We start from the raw sequence: 13,647 nt of genomic DNA, 5'->3' as shown, positions 1-13,647 counted from the left end.
TCATCTAATGCTGCCGTGTTCATTGCAATGCAAGGCGAGCTGGTGGTGGATAATCCACGATTACCATTTTATACCGACTGCTGATTATTAGGCTATTGTATGAGAGGCTGTCCGGGCGAGAACTACCTCGTTTCCGTTGATCAATATGCCTCAAAACCTCATGTAGCAAATCGTCTTGGTCTCGGCCTTCAGCCATCCTCCACTCCCGCACCACCCTGGCACCCTTGTCGTCCCAAGAAGGAAGCTCATTCCAACAACGATGGCGATATCGCCAGGAAGTCCCACGAACATGTCCGTATCGGCAATGCAACGCTGCAATGGAAGGTTACAACCCAAATACCGATGTTCTGTGGGATGTGATATCGCCATCAACATGATGGTAGTTTTGACATTTAAAGCTATTTTACCGACATGTCCTCTCTGACTGTTGATGCAAGGCTTCGCGCAACGCGTCTTCTTGATTAGCTAGTCTCCAAGATGCATCTGCTCAGCAGCATTGCAGGTCTTCTTGGGCTTCCCACCCTGGGGAGTGCGCAATCGTTCTCTACTCACCAGACTCCAGAGACTGCCAACGAAGCCAACAATGCCACTGTCCCTGTTGCCAAAAGCTACATCATTGAATACACTTCAGTAAGCCTCTTTGGTAATCCAGGGAGTGTCGAAAAAAAGCTTGCATGCTCATTTAGATGCCTAGGGATTCGCCAAGGCTCGTCGCGATGTTGCACTAGCCGCCGATATCAAAGTTTTGAAGAACTTTGAGAGTGACATTTTCTCAGGCGCAAGCATTGAGACCGACACCCACAACATTGACAGCCTTCAAGGTTTGGCCGGAGTCGCTAGCGTCTGGCAAAACACACGTGTCGCGTTATCTCCCGTCGAAGCTCTCCAGGCCATCGACGAAGCTGCTGCTGAAGACTACACTACCCACAACACAACCGGTGTCAGCAAGCTTCATGACAAGGGCATCTTTGGCCAAGGCGTGAAGGTCGGTGTCGTGGACTCTGGAACATGGTATCAACATCCGGCAGTATGCAGTTTCTTCCCTTGAGCGACGACGTCGCGTTGTCTGTACTGACAGCTATAGCTTGGGGGTGGCTTTGGTGAAGGTTTCAAAGTCGCTGGAGGGTATGACTTTGTCGGCAACGGCAGTAAGCCATCCTATCACTAGGTAGGCGTATCTAAGCATTGACAGTAATGCGTAGTCTGGCCATACGAGGACAAGTCCCCGGATGACGATCCAGAGGATCAACTGGGACATGGTAGGCGACATTTTCTTCAAGAACCCTGCCAGTAACTAACGAGCGTAAAGGAACACATGTTGCTGGGATCATTGCTGGCAAGAACGACTTGTAAGCGTGTTCGAATTGACGGCCTTGAGCTAACCGGCTTTGCTAACATTCAAATTTGCAAAGCTGGAGCGGAGTGGCTCCTGCAGCCTCCCTTTACTCATACAAGGTCTTCGCTCAATTGGTAAGTTACGCGAAATCTGAATTATCCCCACAAGCGCATACTTAACTTTCAAACAGGACTCAACAGATGAAGCGACTCTCATCGAAGCATTTCTCAGAGCCTACACTGATGGCGTAAGTGCTCCATTCATTGCGACGTCTTATCGGGGAGACGCTGATCTGCGGAACAGGTTGACATTATCACTGCCAGCATCGGTGGACCGGGTGGTTGGTCTACCACTGCGTGGGCTGAAGTTGCATCTCGTTTAGTTGATGAGGGTGTTGTTGTCACCATTGCCAACGGTAACTCTGGAGCTGCTGGAGCTTTCTTTGGAAGTACCGGCTCCTCGGGTAAGAAAGTTCTTGCTGTTGCTTCAGTCGAGACCGAGCAGTATCCTGCGTCGCCATTTGAATTTACTTCCACCGTGAACGGGGAGAGTAAAACTGTCAAGGTATGACATTTTTGCCGGTCGACTGCCTAGGTATTGACTGACTCATTCTAGGCTGGTTACCTGCCGTCAACTTACTACTTCTCAACCGACATCACCGACTGGCCTATAGTCCCCTTGAACTTTGATACCACCGATCCTGCAGACGGATGTGAGCCCTACCCGGAAGGTACACGCAGACTTGAGGGTGTCATACCTTTGGTTCGCCGAGGTACCTGCACTTTCGCCATCAAACAAGCGAACCTTGTTGCTCTTGGTGCTGAGTACATTCTGTTTTACAACAATGAGAATCCTATCATCACTCCAGGAACAGATTATGATGCTGGTCTCATCGCCCTCATCACCGCCGCTGCTGGCGAGGCTATCATTGATACTGTCAAGGCGGGTGGCAATGTAACTGCGGACTTCTCTCATAACCCCGAACAGGTGGTGGGATTGGAGTATCCAGCGGGCGGAAGACCCAACACTTTTACTTCCTGGGGGGCCTCTAATGACCTAGACATCAAACCCGACATCGCAGCCCCCGGAGGCCAGGTCAGTACAAACGTTTCTTTTTCGAGCCATTGACAGCTACTAACAGACTTACAGATCTTCAGCACATACCTTGACAATACCTATGCTTTGCTTTCGGGAACGTCCATGGCCACACCGTACGTCGCAGGTGTTGCGGCTCTCTACATCAGCGCACACGGCGGACGATCCGTGCATGGTGAGTACATTTCTCAAAGTGATGGTTGTGTGAGGGTCTTGACAGAATGCTAATGTCCTTCAGGAAAGGACTTCGCCAAACTACTCCACCAAAAGATCATTGCCAGCGGAACTTCACTCCCCTGGTCTGACGGAACAGCTACCGATTATGGCTTCTCTGCATCAGTAGCTCAAGTCGGCAACGGTCTTATCAACGCTTTCAAGGTCGTCAACTACACTACCGACATTACGTTCAACAAGATTGCTCTCAATGACACGCACTACTTCAGCCGTTATCACGATGTGACCGTAACCAACAAGGGGTCCAAGGATGTTAGCTACAAATTCTCGTATGAAGCGGCTGCGGGTGTGGAAATCCTCGGCTGGTACCCCTTCGTTGTACCTTGGGGAGGGGAGAAGAGGCTGAAAAGTTTTACCGAGTTAACACCCAAGAGCCTGCCGGTACAGGTTTCTGTGCCGAGAGATTTTACGCTGAAACCTGGTGAGAGCAAGACTGTGAGGTAAGCAGTGTCTTAAGACCTCGGAACTCGATGAAAGAAACTGATTATATCAGCGTCAACTTCCCCAACCCTGATACTCTGGGGTGGAATTCTTCTTCTCTGCCCATCTACAGTGGGAAAGTTATCATTTCAGGCAACAGCGGAGAGCAGCTCTCTGTGCCTTATTTAGGTAAGCGTTCCTACCAACGCTCTTCCGAAGATGGTCCGCACTAATCTATAAAAGGACTCGGAGCGAACTTGAAGGCTGAAGTCAGCCCTATCTACCGCCCTTCGTACCCTTTCACTACTCAACGAGACTAGTAAGTCAACCATCATTATTAAATGGTAATTAATCCACTGTTCTGACTTGGAAAGTGTCTACTCCTTCAACTTAGAACGTTCGGTCGCCGACTTCCCAATCATTTACTCTAAGCTTATTTGGGGAAGTAAGGAGGTTCGATGGGATGTAAGTAGAGCAAGGTCTTGTGCTTCCTCTAGGGAAAGAGACTGAATTTCGCAGATATACGAAGCCGGTTGGACTGAGAGGCAATGGGAATATCCCCCCGTCCCTGGAAAGAACGGTTACATAGGCCCTGCGACCAGCCATGTCGTTGCAGGCAGCGTTTCTTACTTCGATCCCAACGTCTATGACCCCGATGACACATGGACCTACCCCAGGTCGACTTGTTCCGCAATGCTCAAACGCAGAATTCGTACCATGAGTTCTGGTGGTTCGGCAAACTTGGAAATGGAACCCAGATTGAGCTTGGCAACTACACGTAAGTAAACTCATATTTTACCATGAGATTGGACAAGTTGCTAACATAGATGAGCCAGCATGCGCTTTGCCACACTCAAGCCTTTTGGAAACCCTAAAGCTGCTGACAATTGGGATGTGTTCCAAACTCCGCAGATTCAGGTTACGGGCAAGTACGAGAGGCGAGGATGAGTGGTTGGGAACGACTGCTTTGTTTGGAAGTTTCGATGGACTTTAAGTGTTCTGAGCCCACACGTATGTTGCGATACTATTGAGATTTGTCTGTTTCTCGATATGAAGAATCAGTATGATTGCAGACCCAGAAGCAATGAGAGCTTAGTTACTCACGTTTTGTCCACCTCACTCTGTCGATCGCTTTTTGTATTCATCATCCGTAACGGCATCATGCCACTTAGTCTCACCGATTCCAACAACAAAGTGCGTCATGATGCTTCCGTCGTCGGCGCCATGCCAGTGCGTTGTTCCCGGAGACGCCCAAACCGTGTCGCCAGCTTTGATCCTGCGGGCCTCGCCGCCCTTATCACAAACCCATCCAGTGCCGGATAACACCCTAATCATCTGTCCACCGGCGTGGGTATGCCAATGGGTCCGAGCGCACGGAGTGAAGGTAACATTGGCGATGGCGGCGTGCTCGTCTCGGTTGATTAGCTCCATGTAAACATCGCCTGTGAAGGTGGCGGTGGGCTTTGCGACCGTCGACGTCGGGGCCGGGATGACTTTTGACTCTGGCATTTTGGTTGTCGATGAAGTGTGCAGGTTACCGTATGCGAACGGGGATGAAAGGTATGGCTGATAAGGATTTATGCCTTGGATTTAGCTGCGAAAAGGGTCTGGTCTTTGTAATCACGCCATAGAGGCTCCGCTATGTCGGTGACAAGGAGAGTGGGACCGAGAGGCAGCTCTACTGACTAGATCGGGATTAAGGCCTCGAGCTCGGCCAACTTGATGTTTTGCCGAACGTTTGACGAAACTTGTAGACCGGAATGGTTGTCCAGGTGTTGACGAAGTGAGGTGGGGTTGACACGCTGACATCCTCCACTCACTGGAATAATAAACTCCATCTGTTATCTCCGGTCTGGACAGTTGTCCGTTTCGGACCATTTGGGATGAAGGCCAGCGCCAAAGCAGTCTGTCAAAAGAAAAGAAAGGAGGAAATGCAAATGAGGAGAATCGGAGTTCGCGACGATGATCCAGAATGATTCATGAATATATTACAAGACGCTTTGAATCAGTCCTGCTCCACTAAATCCTTGCTATTCATGAAGAAGTTATTGATGACTTCCTCCTCGACAGCCTTCATGTCAATGCCCTCTGCCTTGTCGTTCAACCTCTTCCGACTCTCAAGAAGCTTCACGGCAACATCCTTCCACGTGAACTGCTTCCCATCAAGGCCCAATTTGTTGGCTCCCTGAATTTCGTTGACAATAGTTACTGGCAGCAACTTCCCGCCTTCCTTCCTCACGACACCGCCGACTATGACGGTTTCTACGTCGCGCTCACTGGAGTGAAGAACAACCGCAGCGACAGGGTCTTCCTCGGCGGCGGGGAACATCGAAGGGCTGTTGGTATCGAGAATGACAAGGTCTGCCTTGGCGCCCACGCAAATCTGGCCGACCTCGCCGGCCATGCCGACTGCTCTGGCGCCACCAACCGTTGCCAGGTTGAAAATCTGCTCGGCCAAAGGGCCGACATGACGGCTCCATTTGCCCTGTCTGCGGAGGTTCTCTTGACGTTCGGTGCGAGCATACTGCAGGCTAAGACGCATCTGGCTCGGCATGAAGCTGCTGCCCAAGGAATGGCAATCTACACCCAGACTGGAATGAGCTTCGAACTCAGGAAGAAGACCGATAGGGGGCCATCCCATCTGGAGCTCGGTGTTGGGAGTCGAGGAGACGTAGACATCGTGCTTTGCAACCAGCTCTGCATCACCATCTTTGGGAAAGTTTGCGTGCGAGACCAAGATGTCGGGGCCGAGAAGGCCGTGGCTGTTGAGGAGCTGCACTGCGGAGGGCCCATTTCCAAACGCTATGCCCGAGGTAGCGTGAGAAGTGATGACCTTGGCTTTCGCAGCCCGAAGCTCCGAGTACAGCTTCTTCATCTCTTTGGGCGATTGGTAAATATTATCTACGGCGAACCCGATCTCGACTCTCTTATCTCCATATGGACCCTTCGCTGCAAGCGACTTCCAGGATTCAAGGACATTCGGGGAAGTGTAGTCATCATGCAAGGAAAGCGGACTCCAGCTGGACAACACTCTGGGAACGCAGTAACAGTACACGGCTCGAATTCCAGAAGCAGCGAGAGCTTGGATCATCGTCGGTGCTGGTCAGGTCAGCATTTGCATCAGGGTTAGATGTGCTAGGCTTACTGACGGTACTCGGGGCCAAAGTTCAGACTAGAGTGATCTACAACAGTAGTGGTACCGCCATCGATCGCTTCCAGTGCACCACCTAGCTCTCCCCAAAATGCATCTTCGACGGAGTAAAAGGCACCGCTAAAATTACCGGACGGAAGGTACTCGAGCAGGGTTTGGTTAACGTGGCGGCCCTTGAGAGCGGTCTGCCAGACATGGTGATGGGTGCTGATGAAACCGGGCAATACTACTTTACCCTCGCAGTCAAACACTTTGACATTGTCAACGCTGGCTTCGATTTTGTCGTTGATTTTGATGATTCGATCTCCTTCAACCATCAGGTCCGCCCGCGTCGGAGTTACCTTGCCGTCATCTCCATGGATGAGAAGCAATCCGTTCTTCAGCAGAATTCTATTGATTGTGGAAGTCATTTTACTGAGATTCAAGTGAAGTTGAGTGGAAAATGACTGGTAAATGAGCAATGATGTTAGGGATGAGATTGTCCATTTTATATTCTAATCCCACTGCCTACGTAAGAGAATAGACGATGAGTTTACTTGCACGGGCTACAAGAACATCTGACTAATTTTATTACAACTCCAAAAGTACGTGAGTGCTTGCCCAGTTCGGATATAACAGCTCACGCGAGACGCGAGACGCGAGACGCGAAGGTTTTATATAATAAAACCTAGTGAGTCTATTGGTTCGCAGTCCGAGATCTTTACGGCCGGCCTGAGCACCGATTGCCCTAGTGCTGTTTGCGGTGAATTGGTGAATGCGAACTGCGATGCAGCCTAAATCCGCCGTTGGGTGGAGAAGACAGAAAGGTAGTTGTCAAAACTGATGTTAATACTCGATGTAGTGCTGAAGAATCTGTTTCTTTGGGAAAACAGTCGCCAGTGCAATTACTATAGCTTGTATGAAGTACCGCCATTCTTCATTGTGTGGTTCTCAAACCTCTGTCTACTTTCGCCACGCAAAACGAGTGTTCGAGCTTTACGTACTCGCCGAAGACAAGAAGGACAAGATTGTCATATTTATTGACTTCCAGACTGACGCCAACAACGAAGTGGACAGTTCAATCGAGTGACTCCAGGCCGCACACCGATCGCACCGCCACTGCCTTCCCGTTTCAACGACTTGCGAAGAAGATGAGAACATCCTACGAGCAGTCAATTCCGCGGGATATGTCACCGAGTCTGGTCGGGTTCTGAACAAGCTCACAGATGGGTTTTCACTGCGATGCCTCCGAAAACTGGAGTTGTTGTACTCGGACGACCTCGAAAACTACGAAGATACGAAGCTGGATGGGATGGTCGTTGATGTCACCGATGTAAGCGCTGAATCGGTGGCATATAAGATTATGGAGCAGTCAAGCATGGTCATCTGAGCAATAGTTCAGGAACATCTGATCCCAAACCAAGACCTCACATTCTCGTTGAAGGCTACTCCGCCTTTCGAATGCAACTGCTTATTTTGAAAATCTACACACACTGTAGAGCTGGAATGGGTTGAGCATTACCAATTCAATCGCTACACTCACCTGCCCATTGCGACTATTTCGGTATGTTTCCAAGTAATGCTGGTAGGTAACCCTTTATACCACGAATGTAATATCCATCAGGGTTCGTTACGTTTTTTATTCACTGGTAATTTTCTCCACTATCATGAGCCTGCGAGCACGTTGATGAAACTATCAGACCTCCATTTGAACAAGAAAGATAAAGTGTAGCTGGGGGGACCCAGTCAGACTGTCAGCTCGACGCCTTGGCAAGGTCGTTATACGAGAATTAGTAAGCTCATGTGCCGGGAACAAATCTCTCTTCGTTATTTCTGTGTGGGGCTCAACGAGTCTATAACGAGTCTGGGCCGATCTCGCTACATCTTATCAATCTGGCAATTTCGATTTCGCTTCTCCCCCGAATTCAGACCTGAATGAGCAAAGTGTCATCTGTCAAATCGTTAGTTGTTGAATTGTTCAACATCTCTCCCGATTGTTCGCGAATTGAATGTCCTTGGTCAATTGCAACCAAACCTAATCTAGAACGAACGCATCTGCCTCAGAACCCACTTTTAACGTCAACACACTATCAAAGCCTCGGAACAACAGCACAACAATGGATTTCAACATCAAGCCTGCCACGGCCGGTGACACCGCCGAAATCATGGAGCTCAGCAAAAAAGCCCGCGCCGAGATGTTTCCTCACCTGAGCCAAGAGTGGCGCGCGCAAAAGGCGGAGCACGACTTGGCGGTCTTTCAGCAGACATTCATCGACCAGCCGCAAGGGGCGTTCCTAATCGCCCGCTCCGGAAACAAACTCGTTGCGACCGTTGGGTACCAACACTATGACTACCGATTTCCAGCATTCCACTTAAACAACGAAGGTGTCGTCGAAGTTGTGAGATTGTATGTTGATCCCGACTGGCGACGCGGCGGGTTGGCATCAAAAATGGTCGCGGTTCTGGTGCAAATTGCGAAAGAGTCAGGCCTCAAACAACTATACTTGCATACACACCCGTTTCTGCCGGGTGCGATAAAGTTCTGGGAACGGCAAGGGTTTACTCTCCTGTGGGTGGATGTGGAGGACCATGTATGGCAGACGACGCACATGAGTCGACGCTTAGAGGGGTAGAAACTTTGTACCTGGAGGTGAAAACGTGGTGTTCACGCTTGGGTTTCATGTAGAATAATGTTTCAATGACTGTCTGAAGGCTAGGTTTGGTTGTGCAGCAACGGCCAACTAAGGTTCGTCTCTGAATGACCGATAGCCAAGAATTGCTTGCGGCTGACGGAGCTTCGAAGAGTCTCCTTCACCAAATATACCAAACTATCATGGAGCATGTGAAAAGAGACATGGCGGTATCAGAGTCAAATTTGTAGAGATGATGCTTGTTACCAGAGAGTGTTTACGTTTGTTTGTGAGTTCCAAAACGCTAGCTCTACGGGTTGCACTGGTGGATTGAAACAGTTCGAGTCGTTGAGCGGACTCCATAAAAGACAACACAAGTCATAGCAAACCCAGAAGGCACACTCGGTGATCATGTCCCATGCAACAAGGATGTATTGCTTTTTAGAGGAAGTATTAGAAGCTCAGGGCTAGCAACTATCTGCAAGGAAACCCCTCTCTGCCCAGTATTTTTGCTATCTGCCCACCAGGGGTCTTCGGCCACGAGCGCCAGCTTCCATCGTCCGAGTTGGTACACCCAAAGCAACGAATAGTTTTATTACTTATGCCTGGAACTCAACAGTGCGCTTGCCATTCGTGGCGGTGGTGTTAGTGTCCGACCCACTGCCGGCAATCTGAAAGGGGACAACACCGCCAAAAGGACCGGCAGCGTTGCTGTTGGCAATCTTGACCAAGCAGACATTGCTCTGGCCACCCATGGAACCAGAGCAGGTGGTTCCAGCGGGCACTGCGAAGGCCATGGGCTACAGAAAATAGACGAATTAATAAGACGTTCTTCAATTCTACTGGATTATTAGATCCGATGTGCAGTGACACTTACGAAGTCCATGTTGACGTTGGAAGCACGCTTGGTGATGACGCTCATAGCCCTCTCCCATAGAGAGCGCTTGCCGCCGGGGACCTTGCCGTTGGGCCTGATGTTGCCACCATTGCCGGGAACCTGCTGGAGAACTTGGAGCTTGGTACCCTGAGAGAAGGCGCCGGTTCCCGTGGTGTCGAGAACGGCCTGCAGAGAGCCAGCACCGTCGGTGGTGACAATGTGGAAAGTACCAGTGATGTTGCCGCCAGTAGCAGAGACCTGGGGGAGGGTGCTGCCGGACAGCTCCATCACCTGTCTGATGTCATCGAGCTTGACCTTGCCCTGGCCCGTGGTCTTTCCGAGACCGTCGGTCATGATGTTCTTGCTCGAGAAGACGGTGGTGTCCAGTTCGGTCTAAACCGAACCGATATTAGCCTTGATCGTTTGTACTACTTCTATCCTACCTGGGAGAACCTACCTTCTTGTTGGGACCGGGACCAGGGACCACACCTCCCTGAATGCCCAAAGCGGTACCGTTGCCGCCAGCATCGCCAACGACGGCGGCGACCTTGCCGTGAGCAGCAGCGAAGGGAGCGGCGACGAGAGCCAAAAGAAGGGTCTTGGAAAGCATCTTGAGAAAAGGTTGGATTGAGGTTAATCAAAAAAAAGTTGATTGGATTAAAGCGAGGACGTAGGATCGTTCAGAAAAGCAAAAGAAACAATGGTTCCGCACGAGTCAATCGGCGTTGAAGTAAGAAGCAGAGGCAAGGAAGAGGAAGAAGAAGATGTTGATGATGATGAGGGATCAGAATTCTCGGCTAGAAGGCGGGAAACCATGACGCTTTATAATCTAGTAAGTCGTGAGGAGCATTGATACGAGACCATCGTCACGGCAAACAACCTGACGGTGAATGCTGGCGGCACTCTCCCTAGCTGGTCATCGCGAGTGCCGAGTGCCTGACAGTTTCCAAACGCAAACCTCCCAAAGCAGTCAACCAGCCAGCCGTCCGCCCCATCACGTCTGCGTCAAGTGAAACGTCGCGGCACCTTCCACAGGGTCGCGACAGTCAATGTGTGGTGGGGCGGGGGCGATATCGCGCATGCGCTTCAATATCGTCCAGGAATCGGCCAATGTCCGCGCGGGCTGTGATACTGGATGACACTGATGTCGATATCAGACGCGATAGGATTGGACGACTTGATTGTATGCATACTACGGAACACTCCTCTTCTCTATGCTGAGGAAGAGAGTAAGCTTCAAGACCTTGGATGGCGACAAAATCTTATCCGGGGGGTTCTTCCAATACCCCGAGCTTTGACGGAGATAATACCCGAAAACAATGTCAGGAACTATGAATCGACACAAACCGGGGATCTTTCGTCTTGAACTCGAGCCAGCGTGCGCTCAACACATTGAGTTCTCTCTCGCGACGGACGCGTGCATCTCTGAACTCATTCCGTCCACCAAACATTTAACAGATCTGCCGCAAGGATCTCGCATTTCGGTAGCGGCCATAGAAACTTACAGATTCCACAAACGGCCAAACCGACCGGCGACTCGGTCTTGGCCGGCGGTGCTACCGCCCGTGCAGCCGTCTTCCTTGGAGAAAAAGGGGAAAGGCATGGAAATCCTCATGAAACCCGCATTGGAGGACTCACCTGAGTGAGGGATGCCGGGATACCGCTGCGGCACTCGCCGTGATAGACCCGAACACATCATGTTTCAAGTGCCAAGCACGCATCTCCCCGTGCCCCTCTCTCGTTGCCTCCCCCGCCCACTTGCGGCTCAAATGTCCACCAGGAGCTGATTCATCGGCTAAGATGGGACGAAGCTGACGAAAATTAGAAAACACAGGTGCAACGCTTTGCTACTGCGTAGGGAAATGGGGGCATTGGATGACACTCGCGTCTGGTGTCATTGTCACCTGCCATCTGTCATGCCTAGAACTCTGTGCAGGCCGTTCCTTGTGCTGAAGTTGGGATGTCCGCCGCTGCGCTCGAGCAGTTGCAAGCCCTCCCACTTCGGCCAACACCGATGTTCGGTATGTGTAGTCGGCAATCGCTTGAATGCGAGGCGCAGGCACTCTACCAACACACGCAGCGGTGACCGTGTGATGCCGCATGCTGCTAGGGAAAGGCGCTGATGGATGGTTGGTGAATCCCATCACCAGATGATGTCGCAATTGTCTTTGAGAGGCCCAACACCATACGAGCTATATTGCCAAGGGGCGGGAAGCACATCGTTACCGCAGGCAATATCGAGAAATGGTGGGTTGGTCACTTACTGATCGCTCGCTTCCCCCCCTCCCCAATCTTGATCTCCAAAATCCTCGTCGATCTCCCTTGAAAATCAGCATTCTTCGGTAATTGTTACCATTTCCACTGGGAAACTCCACATGACGCGGATGGATCGGCATTCTGACACACGTGGAGACAATTCTGGTGTAAAACACCACCTCGCCCTCGCCCTCCCTGAGGAGAGGTCGTCTGCATTTTCGGCAAGGTTTTTGTTCCCCACTATTCCAGGGGGAGAATTGGTCGCGCCGTCGTATTACCCCTGAGAAGGTTCCCATGGCGATTGTCCGACAACGACTTCGGCCGAGTGTTGGTGCTTTGGACATGGCCGGATGAAAGCGCACTGAAGCCCCGCAGCCATGCAATCTATAGCCCCGCTACCAGTGACATGCTTATCGAGAGAAAGAGTCCTCGCGCGAACCGCGATCTAGGCAATCGACCGCCACAAAATATCTTCAGCCCGCATTTCCAAAGTATATGCTATATCACTGCAACTGCTGACGATATCACTCATGACTCTGCACAATTCCACATGCTCTACTGGTCGTCCTGCCACAGTCAAAAGCTTGTGAGTCGCGGAATTCATGCGTCCAGTCCACCAAAGATCACGGCTTGAGACTCTATTGGGCCAGCAGCGTCAGTGCCGCGCGCTTTTGACAAAACACCGCCAGTGTTACCCCCTTTCTTCCCATTTCTTAAGGGGCTCGAAAAGTGAATCGCCGGTCTGACGTCGACCTTTCTATATTGCCGAGAGCAGCAACAGCGCCAGATTGGAATGGTTTGATCAAGAGGGGGGGAAATCTCTTCATTATCTTCATTGACATAAGAAAGTGGCGAACTGGGTTATAATCCATGGTTCAGGGTTGGTGGTGGTACAGTTGAATTGAGACTATTGAAAAAGCGGCGGCTGAATTATCCTTTCCTCAGATGGCGCTTCCGTACCCTATTTGCGTCTCAAACCAGGAGTGTTTTCTTGATAATGCGTGAGTACACATCAACAAAGTACTTACTCGTAACGCATTGTCAAAAGTAGCTAGTCGATCTTGGTGCCTGACCCGGGAAATTTTTCAATGGATACTCGCTAGAACAACGGAGAACCGCTATCCATTTGAACCCGAGTGCTACCCATTTTAGCGTCTCGGCAGCAACAAGGCCAACTACCAATGACATAAGCACATAAATTACATAACCTCTCAGGCTCAGTGAAAATAACGTGATGATTTTGTTCTGATCCTTGCGACGCTAAAGAGGCCAGCCTGGGTTCAAATGGAGGAAATGGCATGGGGGGGGATTCCTGAGATGGTGATCTGACACCTTTGACCAGGTCGACCCTGCAGCATCTACAGGTGTATCTCACCGCCTCTACGGGCTGCAAACGATGTGAGATGTGATGCTCGTTCGAAAACGACGCGGGTGATTTGAAAGCGTGCCAGTCTCTGTTAGTACAGGCAGAAAACACTGTCCTAATACACGATCAAACTAATGACTAAAATGACAAAATAGACATCATAAAATAGGTCAAGTCCGTAAGTCTATTTTCCTTGTTTCTCGGTTGATCAAATATAGATGCTTTGGTTGCAAAGTGATGGAAGAATCATGAAGTGTACCAAAGGGCGACCCATTGTTCTTTCACCCGATGAGGGAGGACAAC

The 13,647-nt window shown here is 50.5% G+C and overlaps 6 protein-coding genes across 6 annotated transcripts; 3 read left to right on the top strand and 3 right to left on the bottom strand.

The window, feature by feature from the left end:
- Positions 1 to 477: 477 nt before the first annotated feature.
- ColSpa_04558 (minor extracellular protease vpr) lies at positions 478 to 3,109 on the top strand (the record flags this gene model as incomplete). The annotated part of the gene is made up of 11 exons (XM_049270770.1): positions 478 to 630; positions 695 to 1,027; positions 1,085 to 1,148; positions 1,203 to 1,259; positions 1,292 to 1,349; positions 1,413 to 1,470; positions 1,527 to 1,583; positions 1,640 to 1,900; positions 1,952 to 2,431; positions 2,486 to 2,606; positions 2,670 to 3,109. The coding sequence occupies 11 exons, from the start codon at positions 478 to 480 to the stop codon at positions 3,107 to 3,109; spliced, it is 2,082 nt and encodes a 693-aa protein (XP_049126727.1).
- A 638-nt stretch (positions 3,110 to 3,747) lies between these two features.
- On the top strand, positions 3,748 to 4,033 carry ColSpa_04557 (uncharacterized protein; the record flags this gene model as incomplete). The annotated part of the gene is made up of 2 exons (XM_049270769.1): positions 3,748 to 3,863; positions 3,922 to 4,033. 2 exons carry the CDS (start codon positions 3,748 to 3,750, stop codon positions 4,031 to 4,033), a joined length of 228 nt encoding a protein of 75 aa, XP_049126726.1.
- Positions 4,034 to 4,201: 168 nt separating this feature from the next.
- Positions 4,202 to 4,594, bottom strand: ColSpa_04556 (uncharacterized protein; the record flags this gene model as incomplete). Its single annotated transcript, XM_049270768.1, has 1 exon — positions 4,202 to 4,594. The coding sequence occupies one exon, from the start codon at positions 4,592 to 4,594 to the stop codon at positions 4,202 to 4,204; it is 393 nt and encodes a 130-aa protein (XP_049126725.1).
- A 496-nt stretch (positions 4,595 to 5,090) lies between these two features.
- ColSpa_04555 (5-methylthioadenosine/S-adenosylhomocysteine deaminase) lies at positions 5,091 to 6,646 on the bottom strand (the record flags this gene model as incomplete). Its single annotated transcript, XM_049270767.1, has 2 exons — positions 5,091 to 6,117; positions 6,231 to 6,646. The coding sequence occupies 2 exons, from the start codon at positions 6,644 to 6,646 to the stop codon at positions 5,091 to 5,093; spliced, it is 1,443 nt and encodes a 480-aa protein (XP_049126724.1).
- A 1,686-nt stretch (positions 6,647 to 8,332) lies between these two features.
- On the top strand, positions 8,333 to 8,848 carry ColSpa_04554 (uncharacterized protein; the record flags this gene model as incomplete). Its single annotated transcript, XM_049270766.1, has 1 exon — positions 8,333 to 8,848. One exon carries the CDS (start codon positions 8,333 to 8,335, stop codon positions 8,846 to 8,848), a length of 516 nt encoding a protein of 171 aa, XP_049126723.1.
- A 596-nt stretch (positions 8,849 to 9,444) lies between these two features.
- Positions 9,445 to 10,332, bottom strand: ColSpa_04553 (uncharacterized protein; the record flags this gene model as incomplete). The annotated part of the gene is made up of 3 exons (XM_049270765.1): positions 9,445 to 9,645; positions 9,723 to 10,115; positions 10,180 to 10,332. 3 exons carry the CDS (start codon positions 10,330 to 10,332, stop codon positions 9,445 to 9,447), a joined length of 747 nt encoding a protein of 248 aa, XP_049126722.1.
- Positions 10,333 to 13,647: the final 3,315 nt, after the last annotated feature.

The sequence above is a fragment of the Colletotrichum spaethianum genome, assembly GCF_022836535.1.
Source record: "Colletotrichum spaethianum MAFF 239500 DNA, contig09, whole genome shotgun sequence".
Taxonomy (NCBI): domain Eukaryota; kingdom Fungi; phylum Ascomycota; class Sordariomycetes; order Glomerellales; family Glomerellaceae; genus Colletotrichum; species Colletotrichum spaethianum.
This window is presented reverse-complemented; position numbering and strand designations above follow the sequence as displayed.